Below are 21,415 nucleotides of genomic sequence, written 5' to 3'. Positions count from 1 at the left end.
ATTAATACTTCAAAAGAAATACTAAATGCAATTTGGAAAAAAATTAAAATTTGTTTTATTTGAAAATATAAAATTTTTGGAAAATTGTGGATTTTCTTAGTCTTTTTTAAAAAATCAGACGATCGTGAAATAAATATTTTTTTTCAAGTCACAGGTCACATTCGGTATCAAGATAAATTCGTCCCATAACGGTGTTTTTTGAAGTTTGCGCTTTGTAGGGCAAACCTCGAAAAATAAAATCGCCTTGAACGATAGTAGAATTATAAAAGTAAATTTAGTCTTGTTTTTCAATTTTAAATAAAAATCTTTTTCAACTACTGGCCATTCTAATTACAATAAGTCAATCGTGAAAAGGTGAAAGCAGAACGAAGCATGCAATGTCAATAAAAAAAAACTTCTTTTTTCTTTCATAAATTAAAATTCTAATACTTTTGGACCTAAATTTATCAATTAAAGAAAAATAAGGAGAAAAATTTTTCCAAAAAACATAACAAAGCAAATATAATTTTAACAATGAAAAAAAATGGCAAAAAATAATTGTATTTCTCAATTTTCTCTAACTTTATGAATCTTGGAAAATAAAGTAGAAAATTGATGTTTAAATATTTCTCGATTATGAATTGATGCGAAGAAAATGTTTGAATAATTAAAATTCCTTGAGTGTGTAATGCAAAATAAGTGTATAGAAATATATTATGTAGAATTTATATGCATATAGAGTAAAACATCATGATCAGTGAGACGATGCGTCATTGAATTGCTTTTGTTAATTTTTTTTTTTTTTTTTATGAAGAAGTTGGTATTCATATAGTAACAGTTAATAGTCATACAATCACTGGCCCATGAAGTATCCACGTATTTTTCATTTTTCCATTACCACTATTACAACACTTCTTTACCTTTTGACTGACTCGATTAGACCCGTGCCCATCCTTTTCCTGTTTGCTTTTTTTCTAATACACATAATACTCCCTTTTTTTCTAGGAAAAAAAATTAAAAGCCTTTTTTTTAAACCAGACGGTAAATTTTTTCCATATTCATATAATTATTTGATTATTAATAAATTTATTAAATAATTAAATTAAATTATTAATAATTCATAATCAAAATTTTTAGAATTCACTTATTAAGTACAACATTAATTATTATTGTCTATATTTTCAAAAATTTTAATATCATTCTTCGCATAAATTCAATTATTAACAAAATTTTAATAAAATTTCACAGAAGAATTCAATTATTTTCTAAAATTTTAATAAATAATATAATAAATTTTAATAAATCCTAAATAAAATTTTTCAAAAGAATTCAATATTTTTTTCCATAATTTTAATAAATCATTCGAAACAATTAAATTATTTTTATAAATATAGTAAAATAAAAAAATTCTTTGCAGGAATAATTAAATTATTTTTAATCCAATTTAAATAAAATAACACGAAATAATTCAATTACATTCAAAAATTTTACATAAAATTCACTTTTAACAAGAATTTAAAATTCTCTAAAAATAAATCAATTATTCGCGAAATATTCTTAAAAATTCTGTATGAAAATTAAATTACTTTTAATGCAATTTTTAAATATATTCGTCAAAAAAATTGAAAGAATTCAATTATTTTCAATACAATTTTAATAAAATTTTACGAAAGGATTCAATTAAATTTTTTCCAACTTTCAATAAAATTTTTCGAAAGAATTAAATTATTTTCTAAACTTCTAATAAATTCTTGAAAACAATTCAATTATTTTTATAAATGGTTTTCCCAAAATTTTAATAAATTCTTCAGAACAAATCAATTATTTTTATAAATAGTAAAATTCTTCGCAAGAATTAAATATTATTTTTATAAATAATAAAATTCTTCTCAGGAATTCAATTATTTTCAAAACAATTTTAATAAAATTCAATTGCTTTCAAAATTTTCAATTAAAATTATTAAAAAAAACTCCATTATTTTAAAAAAAAAATCAAAAAAAATTCTTCAAAAGAATTTAATTAGGATTTTAAAAATTTTTAATATTTAATATATTAATATATTTTTAATTTTAATATTTTATCAGTAATAAATATTTACTAGTAATTAAATATCTACTAATAGATATTTATTAGTAAATATTTATTACTAATTAATAAAATAGTACCGTTAATGGAAAAATAAACATTTAAAAAATGAATATAAATTCATAAATAGACAATTGTACTTTAAAAAGTGTAATTTCATTGTTTTCCGTCAACTTTAACGGGTTTCAAAAGTTCATTAGAATTTCTTCATAAATAATCACCGGTGAGATCAGTAATTAGTCGGGGTAGGCGCCCTATTCAAAACTGAGATAATTGTCCAACTATAAATCGTTTCTTTCTCTGTAAAAAAAAATACAATTGAACGGTCACACAACTTTTAACAATTCTCTTCTCTGTTTAGCTGAAAAAAACAAATAAAACAGCCTTAACTCACAAAAAAACAGCACGTTTTTACACCAATTTTGCGTTTTATGTCTTTCTCAACTTTTTCTACAAGACGCACAAAAATAAAATCTGAAATCTTCACCTCGATCACATAACTACCCTTGACATGATTATGCTTCTATGATTATTCCATTGTGAAGTTATGAGAACGTCGTCAAGAGAACTTTTTCCTGCGGTAAATGGTTGATGTTAATTCTCTAGAATTACTTGTTAGTAAAACTCATTGGCGTGACTATTAACGAAGTGAAAACGATTTATTAATATTAAAAAAATATTTTCTTCAACAAATTAGAAAGTTTAGTTTTTTTATCGATTTTCTTAAATCGTTTTTGAGTAATAAATAATAAATTAAGTTATTTGGGAAAAATGATAAAAAATAACAGTACCTTTTTTTTTACTAAAAAATAGACGATTCTAGTAAAAAATCGACTCGAGAAAAGAAAGTGAAATAATTTGAGTGTAAAATTTGAATCCAAACTATTTTTTATTAGTTTTACATAAATACAAGTAGCAGCGACAGGAAGAATTAATGCAGATGGAAAAATAACTGGAGAGGCCTGCTTCTCACGAGCAATATTGATATTTTTTTTTTAAACAGAAAAATAAGAGAAAAAACAGATGCAAAATACAAAACATTTTTTTTCTAATATAAAACAATGCATCTGACTGAAATGCATCAAATAAATCTGCAAAAATTCTCTCAACTGTCGATGTAAATTTTTTTCCATAAAAATACATGTACATATTAAACACTTCTTCTCCCACACACGTGTAAATACCGCCTTTTTCCCTTTTTGGAAAATAAATAAAAAGAAATCACCGATTTTCCAAAGTTCCAAAATCAATAGATTTCAATTTTTTATAATTTTCTATGTTTTTTTAAATCTGTGACTTCAATTTTTTCCCATGCGGAATTCTCACGTGGTTAAAAATCCGTGTATCTTTATACAGAAACTTACACAACTATTTTTTTTTTCCTTTTAAACACATTAATATACATATTTATAGTATAAAGAAATATTCTTGATAAAGAAATATTTCCGAAAAAGAATTCTTTTTAGCGATAACAATAAACCAGAAAAAATCACAGTTAAAATTTGTAAATAAAATATTTTTTCAGATAAATAACAGAAAGAATTTTTTAATTAATTTTAATTAAATAAAAAATTTTCTCTATGCTAGAATTTAATTATTCATGATTATATATTATGACTTTTATCGGAAATAAAATGTTTATCGCTGGAAATTTTCATTTTTAAAAATTATTTTTATAGATAATTTGGCGAAGAGAATTTAAAAGTTAATAATAATTTTAAATAGTTTACACTTTTTACATTTAAAAACATTATTTAAATCGTAGAATTAAAAAAATTAGAATAATACTATAATCTTAAAATTTTTTTTATGATCTAGTATTTTTTAAAAATTTATAAATTCTATTCGAATATATTCTTACAAACAGACAACACTAAAAATCGAAGTCGTTATATTTATAAGATTTTGTTTTTCATGTTTAAATTATCGAAAACAGATAAAATGCATAAATGCGTTTTTCATTATTAGATGATTCGCTGTTTTTTAAAATAACTTTTTTTTCGCTTATATGAAAATTTCTGGTTTTCTACTTAATAAAGATTAAAAAAATATAATATATATTATGTATTACTTAAAACTTACCTTCTCTTCGTCAAATTAATGTGAACTAACTAAGACGTTAATATAATTTTGTTAACGAAAAATAATCAACTATTTCTTCTTTAAAAAACAAGAGAAAAAACGATGAAGGCTTTACAATGACTCCTCCTTGGGTGCAAATCGCTCATTCCAAATTTGTGTTCTGACATGAGATGACAGAACGGGTTCAAGAATCCGTCCAATTGAATAAATACGATCCTTGAAACGTTCTCTATCTCTCGCCATTTCCTCCCATGGACCAAGTCTTGCGGCTCGATATGCAAAATCCCATTTTACCATTTTGTGGATCGTCGGATTTAAATTAAAACGAACCTGAAAAATGAACATAAAATTTATTATTATTATTATAAGAATTATGTAATATTTTTTAATTTTTTAATTACGATAATCTAATTCAATTTCAGACCTCGGATCGAATTTAAGGCACAAAAAAAATCAATTCAAAAAATAAAGTCGAGATAGTCGTTTATTTTATTCAGAATTATCGCAAAAGTTGATTTTGAATTTTCCTGATTTCTAGAAAAATTAATATTTTCCCTCATACCGATAATAATAATTCTAATTTTTTGTACAATTCAATTATATTCAAATTATTCCAAATACTTTTTTTACACATATCTTCAAGAAGAAAAAATAAAGAATTCTTTAAAATATAAATTTTATTTCAATAAAATTTGACGAAATCTTGAAATAATAAAACATTTTTTATTAAATTAGTTTCGGGAATTAAATTAACTTCACAAAAATTTTTAATTAAATCTTTTCAAAAACCAAGTTTTTTTCAGAATTTCTAAAATTAAATTATTCAAAATTTCAATAACTTGATTTAATAAATATTTAAATTCCTTACTGTTATTTATTTTTCCAAAGGAATTAAAATTTTTTTAAATGTAAATTTCAAAGTTTCTAAAATTCAATTATTTTTAAAAATTAGGTATATTTTATTTTTCTCATTTTTAAAAAACTCAATAAATTATTTTCTAGAATTTTAAACTAAAATTATTCAAAAGTTTAATGATAATTTTGTAAAAGTTTTATTTTTTAATTACTTAGATATGATTGAATCTAAATCAAATGAAATTTTCAAAAATGTTAATTAGAAATCTTTTGAAAGTTAATTACTTTTACAAAATTACTATACTATATAACTACTTCGAAATTAAATTATTTTCTTGAATTTTCAACTAAAATTTTTTGAATAATTTGAGAAAATTTTTTGTGAATTCAATTTTATTTTGAATAATTAAAGAAAATTTTTTGTGAATTCAATTATTTTGAATACTTTGAGAAAAATTTTTGTTAATTCAATTATTTTGAATAATTTGAGAAAATTTTTTGTGAATTCAATTTATTAAAAAATTAAAAAATAAAGTTTCAAAACTTCAAATAAATCTAAAATTTAATCGCTATTAATTTAATTTTGTCAAATTTCGATTATTCGAATATTTTTCAACTAAAATATTCAAAAATTAACTGATTTCAAAAGCAATTCGAATTCAAATTTTTCAAAGTAAAAAAGTTCTTTAGAAATTTTAATTAAAATTATTTAAAATTCAAATTTTCAAAAGTTTTAATTTAAAATCGTTTGAAATTTAATTCTTTCCAAGAATTTCTACTATAACTTCAAATATTCAACCATTTTTTAGAATTTTTAACTAAAATTCTTTTTCAAATCAATTATTTTTAATAATTTTTGAAAAATTCGCCAAGAATTTAATTATTTTCATAAAAAAATCAAATTTTTAATTAAAAGTTTTTATCAAAGAAAATTGATCCGAGGCCTGTAATTTTAATTTAATTTCCACGTCGAATGTAAAAAAGTTAACGTAATTTTTTTTATTTAATCATAATAATTAATTTTTTTAAAAATAAGTTAGTAAATTGACAAATAAATAATAAATAATAGTTTTTGTCGTTTGATGTTGAAAAGAATTACAAAAACTACTTTCGAAAATTTTCCATTAAAAATAGCAGTGAGTCATTAAAAAGCAATAAAAATAGAATTAAATATCAAAAAAAATATCTACATCGTAATAATAAATAAAAATTTGAATTATTAGTGAATATTTAAGAAAATTGTAATATTTTCAAAATATATTTGTTTATAAACAAAAGGAGATATTGAAATACAAACCCTATTTTTCAGTGGTTCATCATCAGTCTCACTCTCGGTATCAGTGTCACTATCACTGGTCTCAGTTTCATCTGAACAGTCGAAATCTGAATCGTCGCCTGTTTGAAAGACAATGTAACTGTCTTCAGAATCAACAGAAGCTTCCGAAATCAGTCTAGGACGAAAGGCAGTCTTATCTACTGTACAGGTTGCCTCTCTTTCCTCCAAGGAACATTCAGGTACAAATTTCACTTTCATCGAGAAGCTGTCTGTCTTCACGAGAATATTCTTTTTTTGCTTCATTTTCTTCGGTTTAAAATCGATCAATTCAAAGTTCAGTGTATAAGAAGGATTCTCAATTGTTATCATAGTGTCAATATTATCAGCATCACCATTATTATCATTATCATCATTATTGTCCTCATAGCCGAGACAATTAAATGGTTCCGTATACGATTCAAATTCTTCCCATGTATCAAAATCATCTTGAATATCGGTAAAAATTTGATGTTTACCCCTCTCTTTTCTGTGTCTACTTTGACTGACACCATTGCGTCTCAATTGTGATTTTCCCCTGCCACGACCTCGTCCACTCGACACACAATTTGCTTTTCGACGATTTTTCGATTGATGCTGATTATTATTATTCTTCTGTGCCGGTGAAAATGAACGAAAATGATCTGTCACACCACTGATAACTGCATTCCACATATTGGAAAATGAATTATTTTCCGTTAATTGTAATTTGTCATTTGACGAATTCTTCGATAATTTAGTATTTTGATACAATTCTACTTTGTTCTTGATAATAATTTCGTCCTCAGGAATAATTTTGTCATCAATAGTCTCCATATTTATTTCACTCGATTTCTTTTTATCATTCATAACTGTTCGATTAGTATGATGATTATTGTCGAATGCTTTCTCATATAAAAACATTGGCTCTAAATCTAGACACAAATCAAAATCATCTAAAATCGGAAATTTAGAATCATTCGTATTGCCTAGAAATTCGTCCTTTGGTATATGAACTTTATTACTCAATTTCATTGTGTCAATAAAATCAATTGATGATTCCTTATTTTGGATACATTGTATATACATATTTTCTGACAATTGATCCTTTTGACCAGTGAGGGTCTTAAAAAATTCGTGTGATATTATTCCCTCATTTGGAACAATAGTGACACTCAAGGAATTATTGACATTTGTAAAATGATTGATTAATGTTGTTGGCACTTTCGCGAGTTGATCGACGAATATTGTTGCCAATGAATTATACATATTTTGAAATATATTCCCTTTTTTTGGCGTCACAACAATCGTTGGGGAATGCATATTTAAAGCTTGCTTCGAATGCATTTTTTCAATTGGGGATTTTGTTGAATTCATTGTTGAATACATTTTTGTTTGATTCACAAAAGGATTATATGTTACAGGGGATTGCCAATTTAAGTATAATTGATTTCTAGAAGGCTCCATATGATACTTCAGTAAGTCCAGACTTCTCCGCCTCCACTTTCAAAAAATGCACCTTTTACTGCAAAAAAATAGACACACATTAAAAATACAAAAGCAAAAAGAAAAAAAAGTAGAAAAATTGCATCATTTTGAAATATCCGGATAGTTAATAACAAATTATTGCATCATTCCGCGAATGGAGTTTAAAAATTTAATATTAACTTTAGAAAGTTGTAGACAATTTTTATAAAATTACCCCCACCTGTTGCAAATGTTTTTCAATTACATAAAAAGTTTACTCGAAAATTCTATCCCGTTTCAACAAATAAACTTTTTGGATTTTAAAACTAATTTTTGAATATTAATTACAAACAGTTAATTAATATTTAATATTCAGAAATTTAGTTCTCAATTACAGAATTTAATTTTATCTGCTGAATAATTAAATACAATCAGTGCATTTCATACATAAATAATAAAACTTTAAATTCCTTTTCAAAAAAAATGGTTTAAAAATAGAAAGTGGTTTACAAAACATTCTTCCATTATTCTATCAAAGAACAAAGATAATTTAGAAAATGATATTACTTTGTACAAACACTGTTCTACAGTATGAACAGTGTGTTTGAAATAAACTATAGTTACAAAACTAAACAATGAGAATTGTATCAGTGGCACACTAATTACACATACAAACCAACAGTGAGAAAATACAAAAGTCTCATTTACAATTCCCTTATAGTTTGTTTGACATTTTTACTAATTAGCAAAGATTGGAAATTATCATTTTTTAAATACATTTCTCCATTTACATCTTAATTTCCCTCTTTTTTTTCCTTTTTTTTGACATTGTTGACAAAATTGATATTAAAATTCATCATAATTTGTCTACGAAATGTTTGCATTTCAATTCTTGTAATTACTTTCAATTTTTTCGAATTTCATAACCCAGAATTGGATATTATAAAATATATCCAAAAAAAAATGAAAACGTGCAAATACGCAATCGTTTTCAACAAACTATAGTATGAGACATCAGAAGTTACAAGACAATGATTAATTTTCAATGATTACTTTTCGAAAAAAAATCCGATCCACAAGAGTTATTCAAATTTATACTAAAATACAAGAAATGTTAATAAAATTTATCAAATTTACCTGAATTTTTCCGCCAAGGACGGCCTTTAAAGGCGTGACAATTCTTAAAGCAAGGCTGTTGTGCGTATCCGTATTGTCTTTGATTTTCGAGAATAACTTTAGAATTAAATCCACACTTACAATCACGAGTAATATTTGCACAATTAGAATCAACATCAACTTCCAAGTTAGAGATAATATTAAAAGATTCCATGGTAAATTCCGAAATAATATTTGCAATCATTCTGGATACAATATCAAGCGGCCATTTTCATCAATACAATAAATTAGTGAATCACTTCACCGCTAGGAGTGCTGATGTCATAATTTAATTTTAATCAATTTTATGAATTAATTCATTTATCATTCACAGGTAATTGTATTTTTATATAAGATTTAATTTCCCCCTGTAATGAAAATTCTAAAAATTAATTTTTTTCGTTCAATTTTTGTATTTTCTAAAAGTTGATGTAATATATTTGCAATTTTTTTCTCTTTTCTAAGAAGTATGATGCGTCGCAAATTTGTACGCATGCGTGGTAAATTGTCACTGATTGGTCAGCAAATTATTGTTAATTTTCCCCTGAATTTTCAATTTTCAATTAATAATTTACTATATTGTCTTTAATTCCAGTTAATTACTGTATAATTATCTAAATACTATCTTTAATGATGTATTATGACAACTATTAAAAAAATACACTTGCAACAATGTTATGTGTCATTTGTCTTGAACTTTATATTAGTCATGGAAAAAAGATTTTTTTTTTTAACAAAATGTTTATGTGTGTGTGAAATAATAAATATTCCTTTCCGGGTGATGCAATAAGAAGGATAAATTGACGCATTTGAAATTAGCGAAAGGATAATAGTTGCAAAACAAGAAATAAGAATGGAAATTATAAATTAATTGTTAATTCATTGTTACTATTTGATAATAATTTTTTAGGGACAATTTATTTTTACTGCAAACTAATAATAAAGAATACAAAATGCAAATACAAGATACAAATCTAAATAATAATTATTTAAATGTATTTAAAATGTTGAGTTTGTAAGTGTTATTTTGAATTTCGCGCGAATAGTACGACGCATGCGCACAAGTTTTAATAGTGAAAAGCGACACTAGGTAGCGGAAGTGTGCCGTAAAAACCAAAACAGTGGAGCACGAGCCAATATGGCGACAATGGCGACGCGGTGTGAGTGGCGGATTTGGGGCGGCATTTAAAAAAGCATGTTGTCAAGTTCGCGCAAGTGTTTCTGTGATTCGTGTTGAGTTTAGTGTAAATGTAGAATGTCAGAACCAAAACGGGTTCCCTTGCAAACCCTGGAGTTTCCGGATTCCCTGGGCCACGCCGCCAAGAAGGATAAGGACAAGAAGCTCCTTCCCTCCCACCGCTTTACGTTGACCCTGCCGGAACCTAATGAAGAGAGATGTCCGGAGTTCAGCTATACTAAACTTCTAAAAAATGCTGAGGTTAGTAAATGTCTCTAATCACCAGAAAAAAATCATTCCCCATCTTCACGTCCAATTATTTCCCTGGATATTCAAATTTTCATTCTCCTCCTATCGCACTATGACGGGTTGATTATTTTTTTGTTTAAAGAATCAGGAACCAGCCCTGTTGACTAGTTTCGTAATTTTCCGATGGCAAGATTGTACAAGAAGGCGTCGGCTACTTCCTTGTGTATTATTTTTCGCCGACAATCATATCAGCCACGTGAATCCCATGGGTAGCATTGATCTGTCATAGCAGCTATTTTTTTTATTCAGATAATAAACATCTATTTTTTTCTATGCTCCAATTGCAATTTTTAATGAAAATATGTGAAAATAAGTGTGATCGATTTGCAAACCTTTCTAATCTCATTCGTCTGCCATACGGAGCAGACCATACGTACTGTCACGTTGCGGTAGGCTCGGTGATCGTAGACCTAGATAACCTGCCAACCATTCTTACTTAATCAAATTTATATTAAGAAAATTAATTTCTTTTTCTTTTATTTTCTCGAGAGAAAATACGATTAATTCTCAAACAGTGGGGGATTTTTTTTTACTTGAATGAATTGAAGTAACCTGCAAAAATCTAACTCATAAACTGCGACATATTTTTTCATTTTCCCCAAAATATATTTTATATAGGATCGAGTCTCTCTCGTGTCTCTTTTATAAATCGCAGTCGAAGCTAACATCTTATCGTCGTTGCCATTATGCCTTTCTTTTTAATTCGAAGGACAAAGATCCGTGTGTAGAAACGCGAGCAGCGACACGTTCGCGCACGTTTCATTTATACCATAATCCAAACATGTGTTTCAATTTTATCCAAATTCTGCAAAAACTTTTCCCAAATTGTAATTAAATTATTTAATTAATTAATTAATTGAAATTTTCCAAATTAACCATTTTTTTTTAATAAAGAAAATTCCTTTCGGTTTTTTTGCTTTTCCTCTCGTCGAGATTCTTAATACAAGAATTGTTTTTTATATTTCATTTTTTTTTGCATTTCTTTATTAGGAATTGGCATCAAATCATAGTGGGAGGGGGATTTGCTCATCCAAACAAAGTAACTGCCGAGAACAGGTTTAAATCCATTTCTGTGTTGAATTTTCTTGAACGCATCTTTATACTGATGGATATTGATCCCGACTGTCGCCGACAGCTTCCTTTTTTTTTCTTCCGTTCTTATTCGGTTTTTTTTTTGTGTATATGGACGGTTATTGTGTAGCCATCCACCATTTCATATATTATTTGAGGTCACGTGCTATTTTTCTTTTCCATATGCTTACTGATTTTGTTTTGTAATAATTGTGATTTTAATTTATTTCTGATAGTGTTGGTAGAAATAGAAAAATTATTTTTTTTAGGGGGGAAAGGGAAAAATGTTTGCTATTTTTTGTTATTTTTTTTATATACATCAGGCGTTATCATTCTAAGGACCTAGTAACAGGAGATCAGAAGTGGACAGAATCAGAGCTTCTCTAGGGAAGAAGTTAACTCAAAGTTAGGGGGGGGGGGACAAAATAGCTTTTCTCGATTGGTATTTGTGTAGACTGTCGCGCAAAATCGTATATAGTCGTGCGCTCCTGGTTCCGATGGACACTTTGCGTACCCTTGGATGATTACACCACCCCCTTCGCCCCTAACCGTCTATCCCTAAACCACCCACCCCACAACACCCCCAAGCGTTCTCTTCTCTAAAACATCCAACACCTACCTTCGCGTCTCACTCGTTTCCTCTTTTTTATTCGCATCTTTTTTATATTGCAATTTCTCATTTAATAATTATTATTATTAACAGAATTTTTTTTTTATTTTTTAAATTTGAATTTCTCTTTTTTTTTATTTTGTTCTCTTTTTTCATTTATTTAGCTACTTTATTCCTCTATTTATTTGCTATTTTGCAATTTTTTTAATTGGATAATTTTTGTTTTTAGAAAAAGCGAATTAAGGAGAATAAACGAAAAAATAATCACACTACGAATGGATTGGATCCCTATGATGATGACGATGAGGATAATCTCAAAGAGATGGCGAAAAAATTCGAAGCCAAATATGTAAGATTAAAAAGTTTACTTCTTTCGAAGAAAATTTTTGAATTTTTGTATTTTTAATTTTGTAATTTTAATTCTTGAATTTTTATATTCAAAATAATTCAGTAATATTCATGATATAAATTTTATTACAGGGTTACACGGATTTGGGTGCCGGTTACGATGAAAATGATTCTTTCATCGATAACACGGATGCTGTAAGTTTTTTTTTTTAAATTTACTTTTAAGAAAAAATTTAGGTCTCAGATAGTACGAGCTTTTAGACTTTTTTTCGACTTAAACAAAAGTTTTGTCAGCAAACTCAAGGAAATGACAGGAAAAAAAATTTCTGTCAAGGAAATTAGGAAAATTAAAACTTTTTTCTGTATTTTCAAAAATTGCGACTTTTTCTCCAAATATTGCAACAAAATACCATATTTTTGGAATATTTTGAATAATTGAAATTTTGTAAATTGGAAATAATTAATTTCTTTCAAGTATTTTATTAAAATTTTTGTAAATCAACTTTTAAAGAATTTTAATAGCAAATTTTGAAAATGATTGAAGTACATATCAAAAATTTTAATGTAAAACCTTTAAATGTAAATTTAAAAATGAAAATTAGCTTCTAATTTTGGAAAATTCAATATTTTCATTATTCTCAATTACATATTTCCGAAAAATCAAATGATCAAATACATACAAAAAATAACATTTTAGAATTTATTATTTTTAACATTTTGGAGAAAAAAAAATCATGTTCAAAATTTTTAATTAAAATTCATCAAAAAATTCATTAGTTTTTTTAAATAGTAAATTTTTTTTTAAGAAATTCAATTATTTTCGAAAAATGACATTAAAATATTTTTTAAAACTAATTCTTTGAATTATTTTATCGTAATTTTTTAAGATTCAATAATCTTTGAACAGAATAAATAAAAATGTATAAGAATTTACTTTTTCAAACTTATTAAAATTTCGGAGAAATCATGGTCGTAAATATAATTAAAATTCTTCAAAAAATTGATTATTTCTTTATATTTTCTAAAAATTCTTCTAAAGAATTGCAACTATTTTCAAAAAATTTTACCAAATTTCAATTATTTCGAAATTTAAATATTTCCCAAAAAAATTATTTGAAGTTCTGAAGTTAATTGAATTTAGAAATCAGTAAAAGTTTAGAAAAATACAAAATGAAATTTTCTGACTACACTGAATAAAATAAGTGACTTTTTCGACTTGTTCTGTATTTGTAATCAACAAAACCGACTCTTTTTTTGACACCTTAAAGTCGATCCGAGGCTTGATTTTCATTAATTATTTAGTAACAATACATTTAATCAAATTTCTTTGAAAGAATTAAAATTTAATATTTTATTTAATATTTTGTATTTTTGAACTATTTATAAGTGTCTGTCGTCATTGATAAATATCAAGTTTCAAAAAAGTTTTTGATTAGAATTAATAATTTCTCTTTGTAATTGTACAGTACGATGAAATTGTACCCGATGAGGTAACGACAGCTTATGGAGGCTTCTATATTAATAGTGGAGCTCTTGAATTCAAAAATGCCAACAACAATACTGTCTTTAATGTTCGAAATTATAACGATGACGACGATGAAAGTAGTGAAGACGATGAAGATGAAGAAGATACACCCAAGAGATCAGATAAACGTACAAATTCTTCCTCAGAATGTGAAGAAGGAGAAGAAATTGTTCGAGAACATCCTGCAAAGGTAAAAAATTGTCTTCAAATTCATCATTTATTAATTTTGTTTTTAAATCAAGACACAAAAATGAATTTTTTTCTATTTTCAGAAACAAAAATTGGAAGAAGTTGTTGAGAAGAAATCTAATAATGATAATGTGGTTAGAAAAAAGAAGAAACTAAATCATCAGTCCGAGGAGATTCAAAATAATAGTTCACAAAATACTCGAGAGTCTGAGTCAGTTAAAAAGAATACAGAGCAGAGTAAAGTTGACAAGTCAGAGAAAGAAACAAATGGTGGTAATTATTGATTTTATATTAAAAAGAATATTTGATGTTTTAGTTCTTTATTTTTGATTTATTTCCTTTTCTTTTTTATCTCAATTAGAATCAGAGGAAAAGAAAAAGAATACAAAATTAAATGATGTTCAACGTACGAAAACAACAACAACAACAGGAGAGAAAAAATTTGATGTGAAAAAATTTGTGAAAAAAGTATCGAGCAATGGTTTTGATTCAAAAAAGGAGGTAAAGGAGGTAAAGGAGGTAAAAAAGGATACTAATATTGACAACGCTATTGAAAGTGTAGTTAATGCCTCACATGTTGATGTTGATGAATCGAGTCGTGAAACTTCGGATTCTGGAAAGTCACGTGGTGCTCCTGGAACTGAGTCCGATTGCGAGGAACTAGATAAACAAGAGTGTCCTTTGCCAGATTGCCTTCCCGATGATGTTAAAGAAATTTGTAATAATTTAAAAATTCTCGCTAAACAAGCAACTGGAAAGAGTAAATTTTTCTCTCCAAACGTTAGTACGCTTCTCTTCAGGTAAGAATTTATATTAAATTTATTGTTACTTATTTTAAAAAAAATTTAAAAAGAAATGTTTCAAAATTTGTATTTTCTTTTCAGCTTAGAGGGTAAACTTCGAGTAATAGGCACAAATAGCGTAAGGCAGCTGACCTACAAACACTTAGCGCATCATTTACCTTGCACTAAAACAACACTTATTAATCGGGCCAAAAAAATGCATATGCAGTATCAAAGAGGTCGTGTTAAATCCCAGTTGGAAAAGTAAGTTAAGATAATTATTATTGAATGAAGATGGAAAATTTTGAATATAAATATTGTATTCGGGATAAGTTTGCACATTCACGATGTTCGTAAAAGAATTGTATTGTTTCAGGTTAAAGTCGATAATTGATCAAGTTATGCCAGCGGCTGAGGTAAAATATAAAAGAGAGTGCCAGAGGATAATGGAAGATAAGTGAGTATTTTATTTTATTGTTACTTGAAAGTTTTCGATTTAGAGTTTGAATTAAATTTTTCAACTATTAAAAACATTCTGTAAAAAAAGTACATTTCTTTTCTCGAAAATTGCAAATATGAAATTAATTTTTTTGAAAAAAGGATTGAAAAAAGATTTTATTTGAACAAAAATTTCTCTTTATTTCTCAGCCCTCAAGTATACTGGGATATTTATCGATACTGTTGGTAAGGTGCCCCTAAAGGAAAATTTATTTTCACGTTCCAATACATTTCATTCTAATTTCCATTTTTATTATTTTAACATCTTTTCCAATTTTCTATCGCTCGTAATTTGAAATTTTATTCATGCTTGAACTAACAATCAATATTTAAAATAACTCTTCATTGTGTATAAATTTCGAGACGTTTTCTGTAATTTACTTTCGTGACATATTTTTCCAATTTTTTTTATGTAGAATTTCTATTAAAAAAAATAATTTATTACATAGTAAAAATCAAAATTGTACAGAAAAATCGGGGCTTTTTATCATCAGTATCTAATTTAATTCTGTTTTTCATCTTCGATAGTATTACTCAGAATTTTATTGCAAATTCAATTTATTAGAAATTAGAGACTAAATTCGACGATTATTATGTATTTAAATAATAAACTGATAATTATTAAACAGTAAGATAATAATTATTAATAATTACATTAATACATTAATAATTACATTAATAATTACCAAACAGTAAATTAATAATTATCAAACAGTTAATTAATCATTAAACTGTAAATTAATAATAAAAAGTAAATAAATAAAGTTTATAAATATAAACATTATTTTACCGAATCGACGAATTTTGTCTGATTCATTCATTAATTTTTATTTCAATTACATTTTTTGTAGATTATAAATTTTAATTCATTAATTTATTTTCAGGAATCTTCAGTCGCCAATCAGAGATTCTTTATCTGATCAAAATGATGCTGATGGAGGTGTAAATAAAAATTCAGACAAAATGCCACAGAAAAAGTTTCCTTGGAACGATGATAGCATGTAATATAAACTTTTCATTGTCTTTAGTAGTAAAAATTCCGTGAAATTACTATTAATGTTGTATTTTTTATTTTATTATTAATTTAAAAAAAAGGAAAAATAATTGCTTGGAAAATATTTAAATTTTCTATTTTCTTTTCTTGTAGAAACATTGTGCGAGAAATGGCAAGCAGCAGGAAAAGTTACTTCAAAATCTCGAGAACGAGGAAAGAAAGTTTAGATACTTTTATCGCAACGTTTTTTGAGACGGATGTGTTACCTCTTTGGCCTGAAGGTTGGATGAAATTAGAAAATCTTTTACAATGTGCTACTGGCACTGTTTCGTAAGTATTTTTTAATTAATACTTATTTGCCATTGATGAAGCGTTAATTGAGATCTTTAAAAACAAAATATTGTTTGCTTTTGTTTTTATTCTAAAAACCAAAAAAAATGTTTATGTAAAAATAAGTGAAAATTCTAGAAATTGAATGTTAAATTTAATATAATTTTTTAGCATATTTATAATGAAGTGCTTTTAAAAAACATTGTTTTTTTAGTTTTGGCAATTATGCAAACATTCATTTATTATCATTATTTTTTTGTTTCTTATATTATGTGTTTTAGGAGGTGATTTTTTTTCGGATCATTAGAATTTCATGCTAACAAGGATCATTACTTCTAAACGTCTTATTTACATAATGTTGAGGCGTTGAAAAAAAAAATTTATTATTCATAGAATTAAATTAAAATCTAATATTTTTTGTTATGACGAATGTAATTTCTATCAAATAGTTTTTCACGAATTATGAACTTCGAGAATACGCTTTAAAATACCTGAATTGGCTTTCAAAGTATTTAGAATATTTTTTTTGTGTTTAAATTGTCGTTTATTTTTAATTATTATTATTATTTTTTTTTATATACTACATGTGTTCAAAAATTTTTTGTTTAATATTTATTTTGTAAAATTTAAAAATTTCTCTGATATAAATAATTTATGTTTTATTTTTTTCATACACTCACCTACTTTCCTTGACATTAAACCTCTCGCAAAAAATTTTTTTTTACTTTTAAGTTAAACCTTTTGCAAAAAATATTTGAAATATTATTTTTTTCTTTTCACTGACGTTTGAATATGAGAATAAAAGATAAAATTATAAAAACAGAAAAAGAAAAAGAATACTAACATTCTTTTGATAAAATAAATTTAAGAGATAAGTTTTTAATAATTAAATTTAAATGTTAATGAAAAGGATTTTAGCCGTTTTTATTTTTTTTTTTCTAATATATTTTGAATGTTAGAGAAAAGAATTACATAAATTTTATTTTGATTTTAGCCCTAAGAAGAAGCAAAAGAAATCAAAGGACACGAGTGTTTCATCAAACTGCATTGTCATTGCTTCCGGTAGTGTTAATAATACTCAAAAATCGGAAACTATTGCAAATAATACATCATCACATCATGCATTTGATAAAGGGAAAACAATTTCCAATTCATATAAGGTAAATTCGACGGAAAATTCGCTCAATTTAACAATAACAAAATCCAATGATTCATATAATGAAAAAAAGCAAATCAGTTCGAAGCATAAAGAAAAGAATAATAGTAGTCTCACAATAAATAAACAAACAGAAAACGCGACTCCTCCTAACGTGCCTATCGGAAAAATAACCGTCGTGCCTACCGCGCAATTATTGGCGAAGCCCTCAAATAATATTGAAAAATTCAATCCCATGGATCTCACCAGTAATAGTTCCCTATCAATAACACCCGTTGATTATCAAAAACCAATAACAATAAAAACCAACGATATAAAAAAAGACACTGTCTCAATTATTCCATTCTCTGAAACAACAACAATAACAGCAACACATAATGAAACAGCAGCAGCAACAACAAACATATCGCAACAAAGCCATTATCATTCCCGTCAGGATTTAAATAATCAAAATTCCGTTATGGTTTCAATGCCAATACGTGTACTTCAAGATGCCGCCATTGAAACAATTCATAATCGTAAAACTGACGTTGATCATGATTTGGATTATTTAAATAAAAGCGAGAAGAAACAAGAGCGTTATTATGATGGTCGACATCAAAAAACCCATGAGACAAAGAAAAGAAAGAGAGAGAGTAAAAGTGATAAGGAAAAAATTGAACAAGAACAAAAACAAATTGAAGAAACAGTTGCGGCAACAAATTATCTTAGTCAGATTATTAATGATGATTTACCAGAGAAAAAAGAAGCAATTAGTATTGATGATCTATTGGGTTCAACACCAGCTAGTGATCAAGAGAAAGACGATGTTCAAATGGTTATGCGTTCAATTCAACAATTACAAGAAGTATTGAATAATTCGCCAACAAATTCTTCAGTCGGTAGCAGCGCTTCCAAGTCCATTAAAAATGACATTCAATACAATTTATATAGTAAAAATGATAACAACTATAGAATATCGAAAGAGGATAATCAATGGTGAATTATGCAGAAGAATTGATTTTTGATTGTCGAAAAAAAAGAAAAGAAAGAAAGAGTTGTTCTTCCATTTTTTTGTTGAAAATTTTCTTTAAAAGAATGAATTAATCCTCTTTGAACAAGAACGATATTCAAATTGAGATCGAATGGATAGTGGGTTTCAAGTTAATAATTATTTTTTAAGTGTGGTTTTACTGCTCATCAAATTCACACGAGATACAAACATTCGAGTATTTTTAATTCGCCAAAATCTGTACATAAAAATACATGTACAGTATGTATGTATCTATTTGAGTAATGTAGTGTATACGAACGTACATGTACAGAATAAGTATAAATTATCAAGTTACGATAATGAAAATAACGTCGCTAAACGTACTGGCGTTTATTTCCAAGAAGAGGGTGGCCTACTTTTTATTTGGCTTTTTTTTACCTTATTTAGCGAATAGATAATTTTTGATACTAGATGTATTTTTTTCGGTTTTGTAGAATCAGAACTGGGCTTCAATAATAGAGGAAAAATTGGACGGACAGTAAAAAATTTTATTCCATTTTTATCAAATATTTAAAAATTTTTTAATTTTATTTTCAACATTATTATTTAATTATCAAACCTAATTTATGATTAAATATTATTAACCATTATTATTTATTATAGAAATATAAACATTTTTGAAAATAAAATTTTTGATTTTCTATTTTTTTCCAATGATTCGAAAATTAAAAAGTTCGAATATTCAAAAATTTTCCAATTAAATCTAAATTGTTTGTTTATTTATAAAGATGGACTGACTTTTGTTCCATTTGTTCGTTCAATTATTTCTTAAATAACATTTTTATAAAATTTTACAAAAAAATATTGGATTTCAATTGTTTTTTTAGCATTTGAACAAAAAAAATTTTTTTAAGAACTGATTATTGCAATACAAATTTTTATCTCATTTTTTAATCGTTAAATTTGTGTGTAACACTTTATCTGTGAAATTCAAATTTCACACTAAAATATTTATTTATTTTCAATTTATTTGAGAGAAAAATGAACAAAAACGGGAAAAATTTTATTTTGTTGAAAAGATTGCATTTTTTAAAAATTAATCGAAATTTTATGAAAGACCCAATAGATTGAAACTTTTAGAAGAAATAATGCAAAAAATAGGGCAAAAAAAAATCAGACAAAAAAAACATAAATCAAAAAATAGTGAAGCGAAATAAATTAAATAAAAAATAATTATGCAAAAAAAAAATTAAAGAAAAAAAGAAGTAAGAAAAAGGAAATAAAAAGCAAGAAAAAATAATTACATAAAAATTGAAACAAAAAAAATATTTAAAGACGAAGAAAAGTTTCTAAAAAAGCAGAAACTGTTGAACAATTTCTTTTTTAAATTGCCCAGTTCTGTATAGAAAAAAAAGAACTGAAATCAAAACTAAAAATTTATTTTTTTATAAGATACAAGTGTATCTCAGAAACAAAAATCTGAAAAAAAACAGTAAACGAATAATATGGAAGGAAAATAATGTACTAGAGAAAATTATTTTTGTAGAAAACATTTTTAAAGGCCACCCTTAATTAAGTACATTTTATAATGCGAATAGCAACAGACTGTTTGTGATAGTTTTGACACATAGAAACACATACACACTGCTTAGAGTATGAAATTAAAGAAAAGAAACAAATTTAAAATCGGCTAAATAGTCCGCACTTCGAAAGTTTTCCAACTGCCAAAGAAAATTAAATTATATTTTATATTCATTCAAATTGAAATTTTTCATTATTATAAGACTTTTAATATTTGGAATTAATTTCTTTAGGAATTATTATTATTATTACAACTATTACTAATATTAATTATTATCATTGTTTTATATTTATTATATTTAAAAAGACATTTTTAGTGATCGATTATCATTTGGTGATTTATTATTTAATGATTAATTTAATTGATAATTTGGTAAATTACTAATTTGATGATTAACTAAATTGATAATTTACTCAATTGATAATTAACTAAATTTATCATTTCAAGTCAATTTCTTAAATTAATATTTTTCTAAATTAATAATTTTCTGAATTAATAATTTTCTGAATTAATAATTTTCTAAACTAATAATTTTCTAAATTAATAATTTCCTAAATGAATAATTTAGTGAACTAATAATTAATTAAATTAATAGTTTTCTAAACAAATAATTTCATTAATTATAAATTTACTAAATTAGTAATTTCCAAAACAAATAATTTACTAAAGTTGTAATGTTCGAAATAAATAATTTACTAAATTAATAATGTCCGAAACAAATAATTTACTAAGTTATTAATTTACTAAATCAATACTTTTTTAAATTAATAATTTAATGTTTATTTAGATGAATGATTCAGTAAATTATTAATTCACCAATTAACTAAATCATTAATTTACTAATAATATCAACGAATTTTTGTATTTTATTGAATTATTAATTGAATTAGTGTTTTTGTAAATTATCAAAGAAATTATTTTACTAAATTAATTTAACATTTTTACCATGGAGAAAT

At 25.4% G+C, this 21,415-nt stretch overlaps 2 protein-coding genes across 3 annotated transcripts; one reads left to right on the top strand and one right to left on the bottom strand.

Moving 5' to 3' along the window:
• Nucleotides 1-2,935: 2,935 nt before the first annotated feature.
• LOC122510821 lies at nucleotides 2,936-9,172 on the bottom strand. Its single transcript, XM_043625731.1, has 3 exons — nucleotides 8,898-9,172; nucleotides 6,300-7,818; nucleotides 2,936-4,477 (listed from the first exon to the last, which is right to left on the bottom strand). Exons 2-3 carry the CDS (start codon nucleotides 7,758-7,760, stop codon nucleotides 4,259-4,261), a joined length of 1,680 nt encoding a protein of 559 aa, XP_043481666.1. The 5' UTR covers nucleotides 7,761-7,818; nucleotides 8,898-9,172; the 3' UTR covers nucleotides 2,936-4,258.
• Nucleotides 9,173-10,023: 851 nt separating this feature from the next.
• LOC122510819 (ubinuclein-1-like) lies at nucleotides 10,024-19,522 on the top strand. 2 transcript variants are annotated; one of them, XM_043625730.1, is made up of 11 exons: nucleotides 10,024-10,353; nucleotides 12,312-12,431; nucleotides 12,563-12,625; nucleotides 13,897-14,145; nucleotides 14,228-14,414; nucleotides 14,506-14,944; nucleotides 15,029-15,190; nucleotides 15,303-15,383; nucleotides 16,309-16,425; nucleotides 16,572-16,748; nucleotides 17,743-19,522. In XM_043625730.1, the coding sequence occupies exons 1-11, from the start codon at nucleotides 10,171-10,173 to the stop codon at nucleotides 18,884-18,886; spliced, it is 2,922 nt and encodes a 973-aa protein (XP_043481665.1). In that variant the 5' UTR covers nucleotides 10,024-10,170; the 3' UTR covers nucleotides 18,887-19,522. The 2 variants fall into 2 exon arrangements, with proteins under 2 accessions (XP_043481665.1, XP_043481664.1); XM_043625729.1 differs by having other exon boundaries at nucleotides 14,228-14,417; nucleotides 17,743-19,521.
• The last annotated feature ends 1,893 nt before the right edge of the window (nucleotides 19,523-21,415 follow it).

This window comes from Leptopilina heterotoma, unplaced genomic scaffold (assembly GCF_015476425.1).
Source record: "Leptopilina heterotoma isolate Lh14 unplaced genomic scaffold, ASM1547642v1 Lhet_76, whole genome shotgun sequence".
Classification (NCBI taxonomy): Eukaryota; Metazoa; Arthropoda; class Insecta; order Hymenoptera; family Figitidae; genus Leptopilina; species Leptopilina heterotoma.
This window is presented reverse-complemented; position numbering and strand designations above follow the sequence as displayed.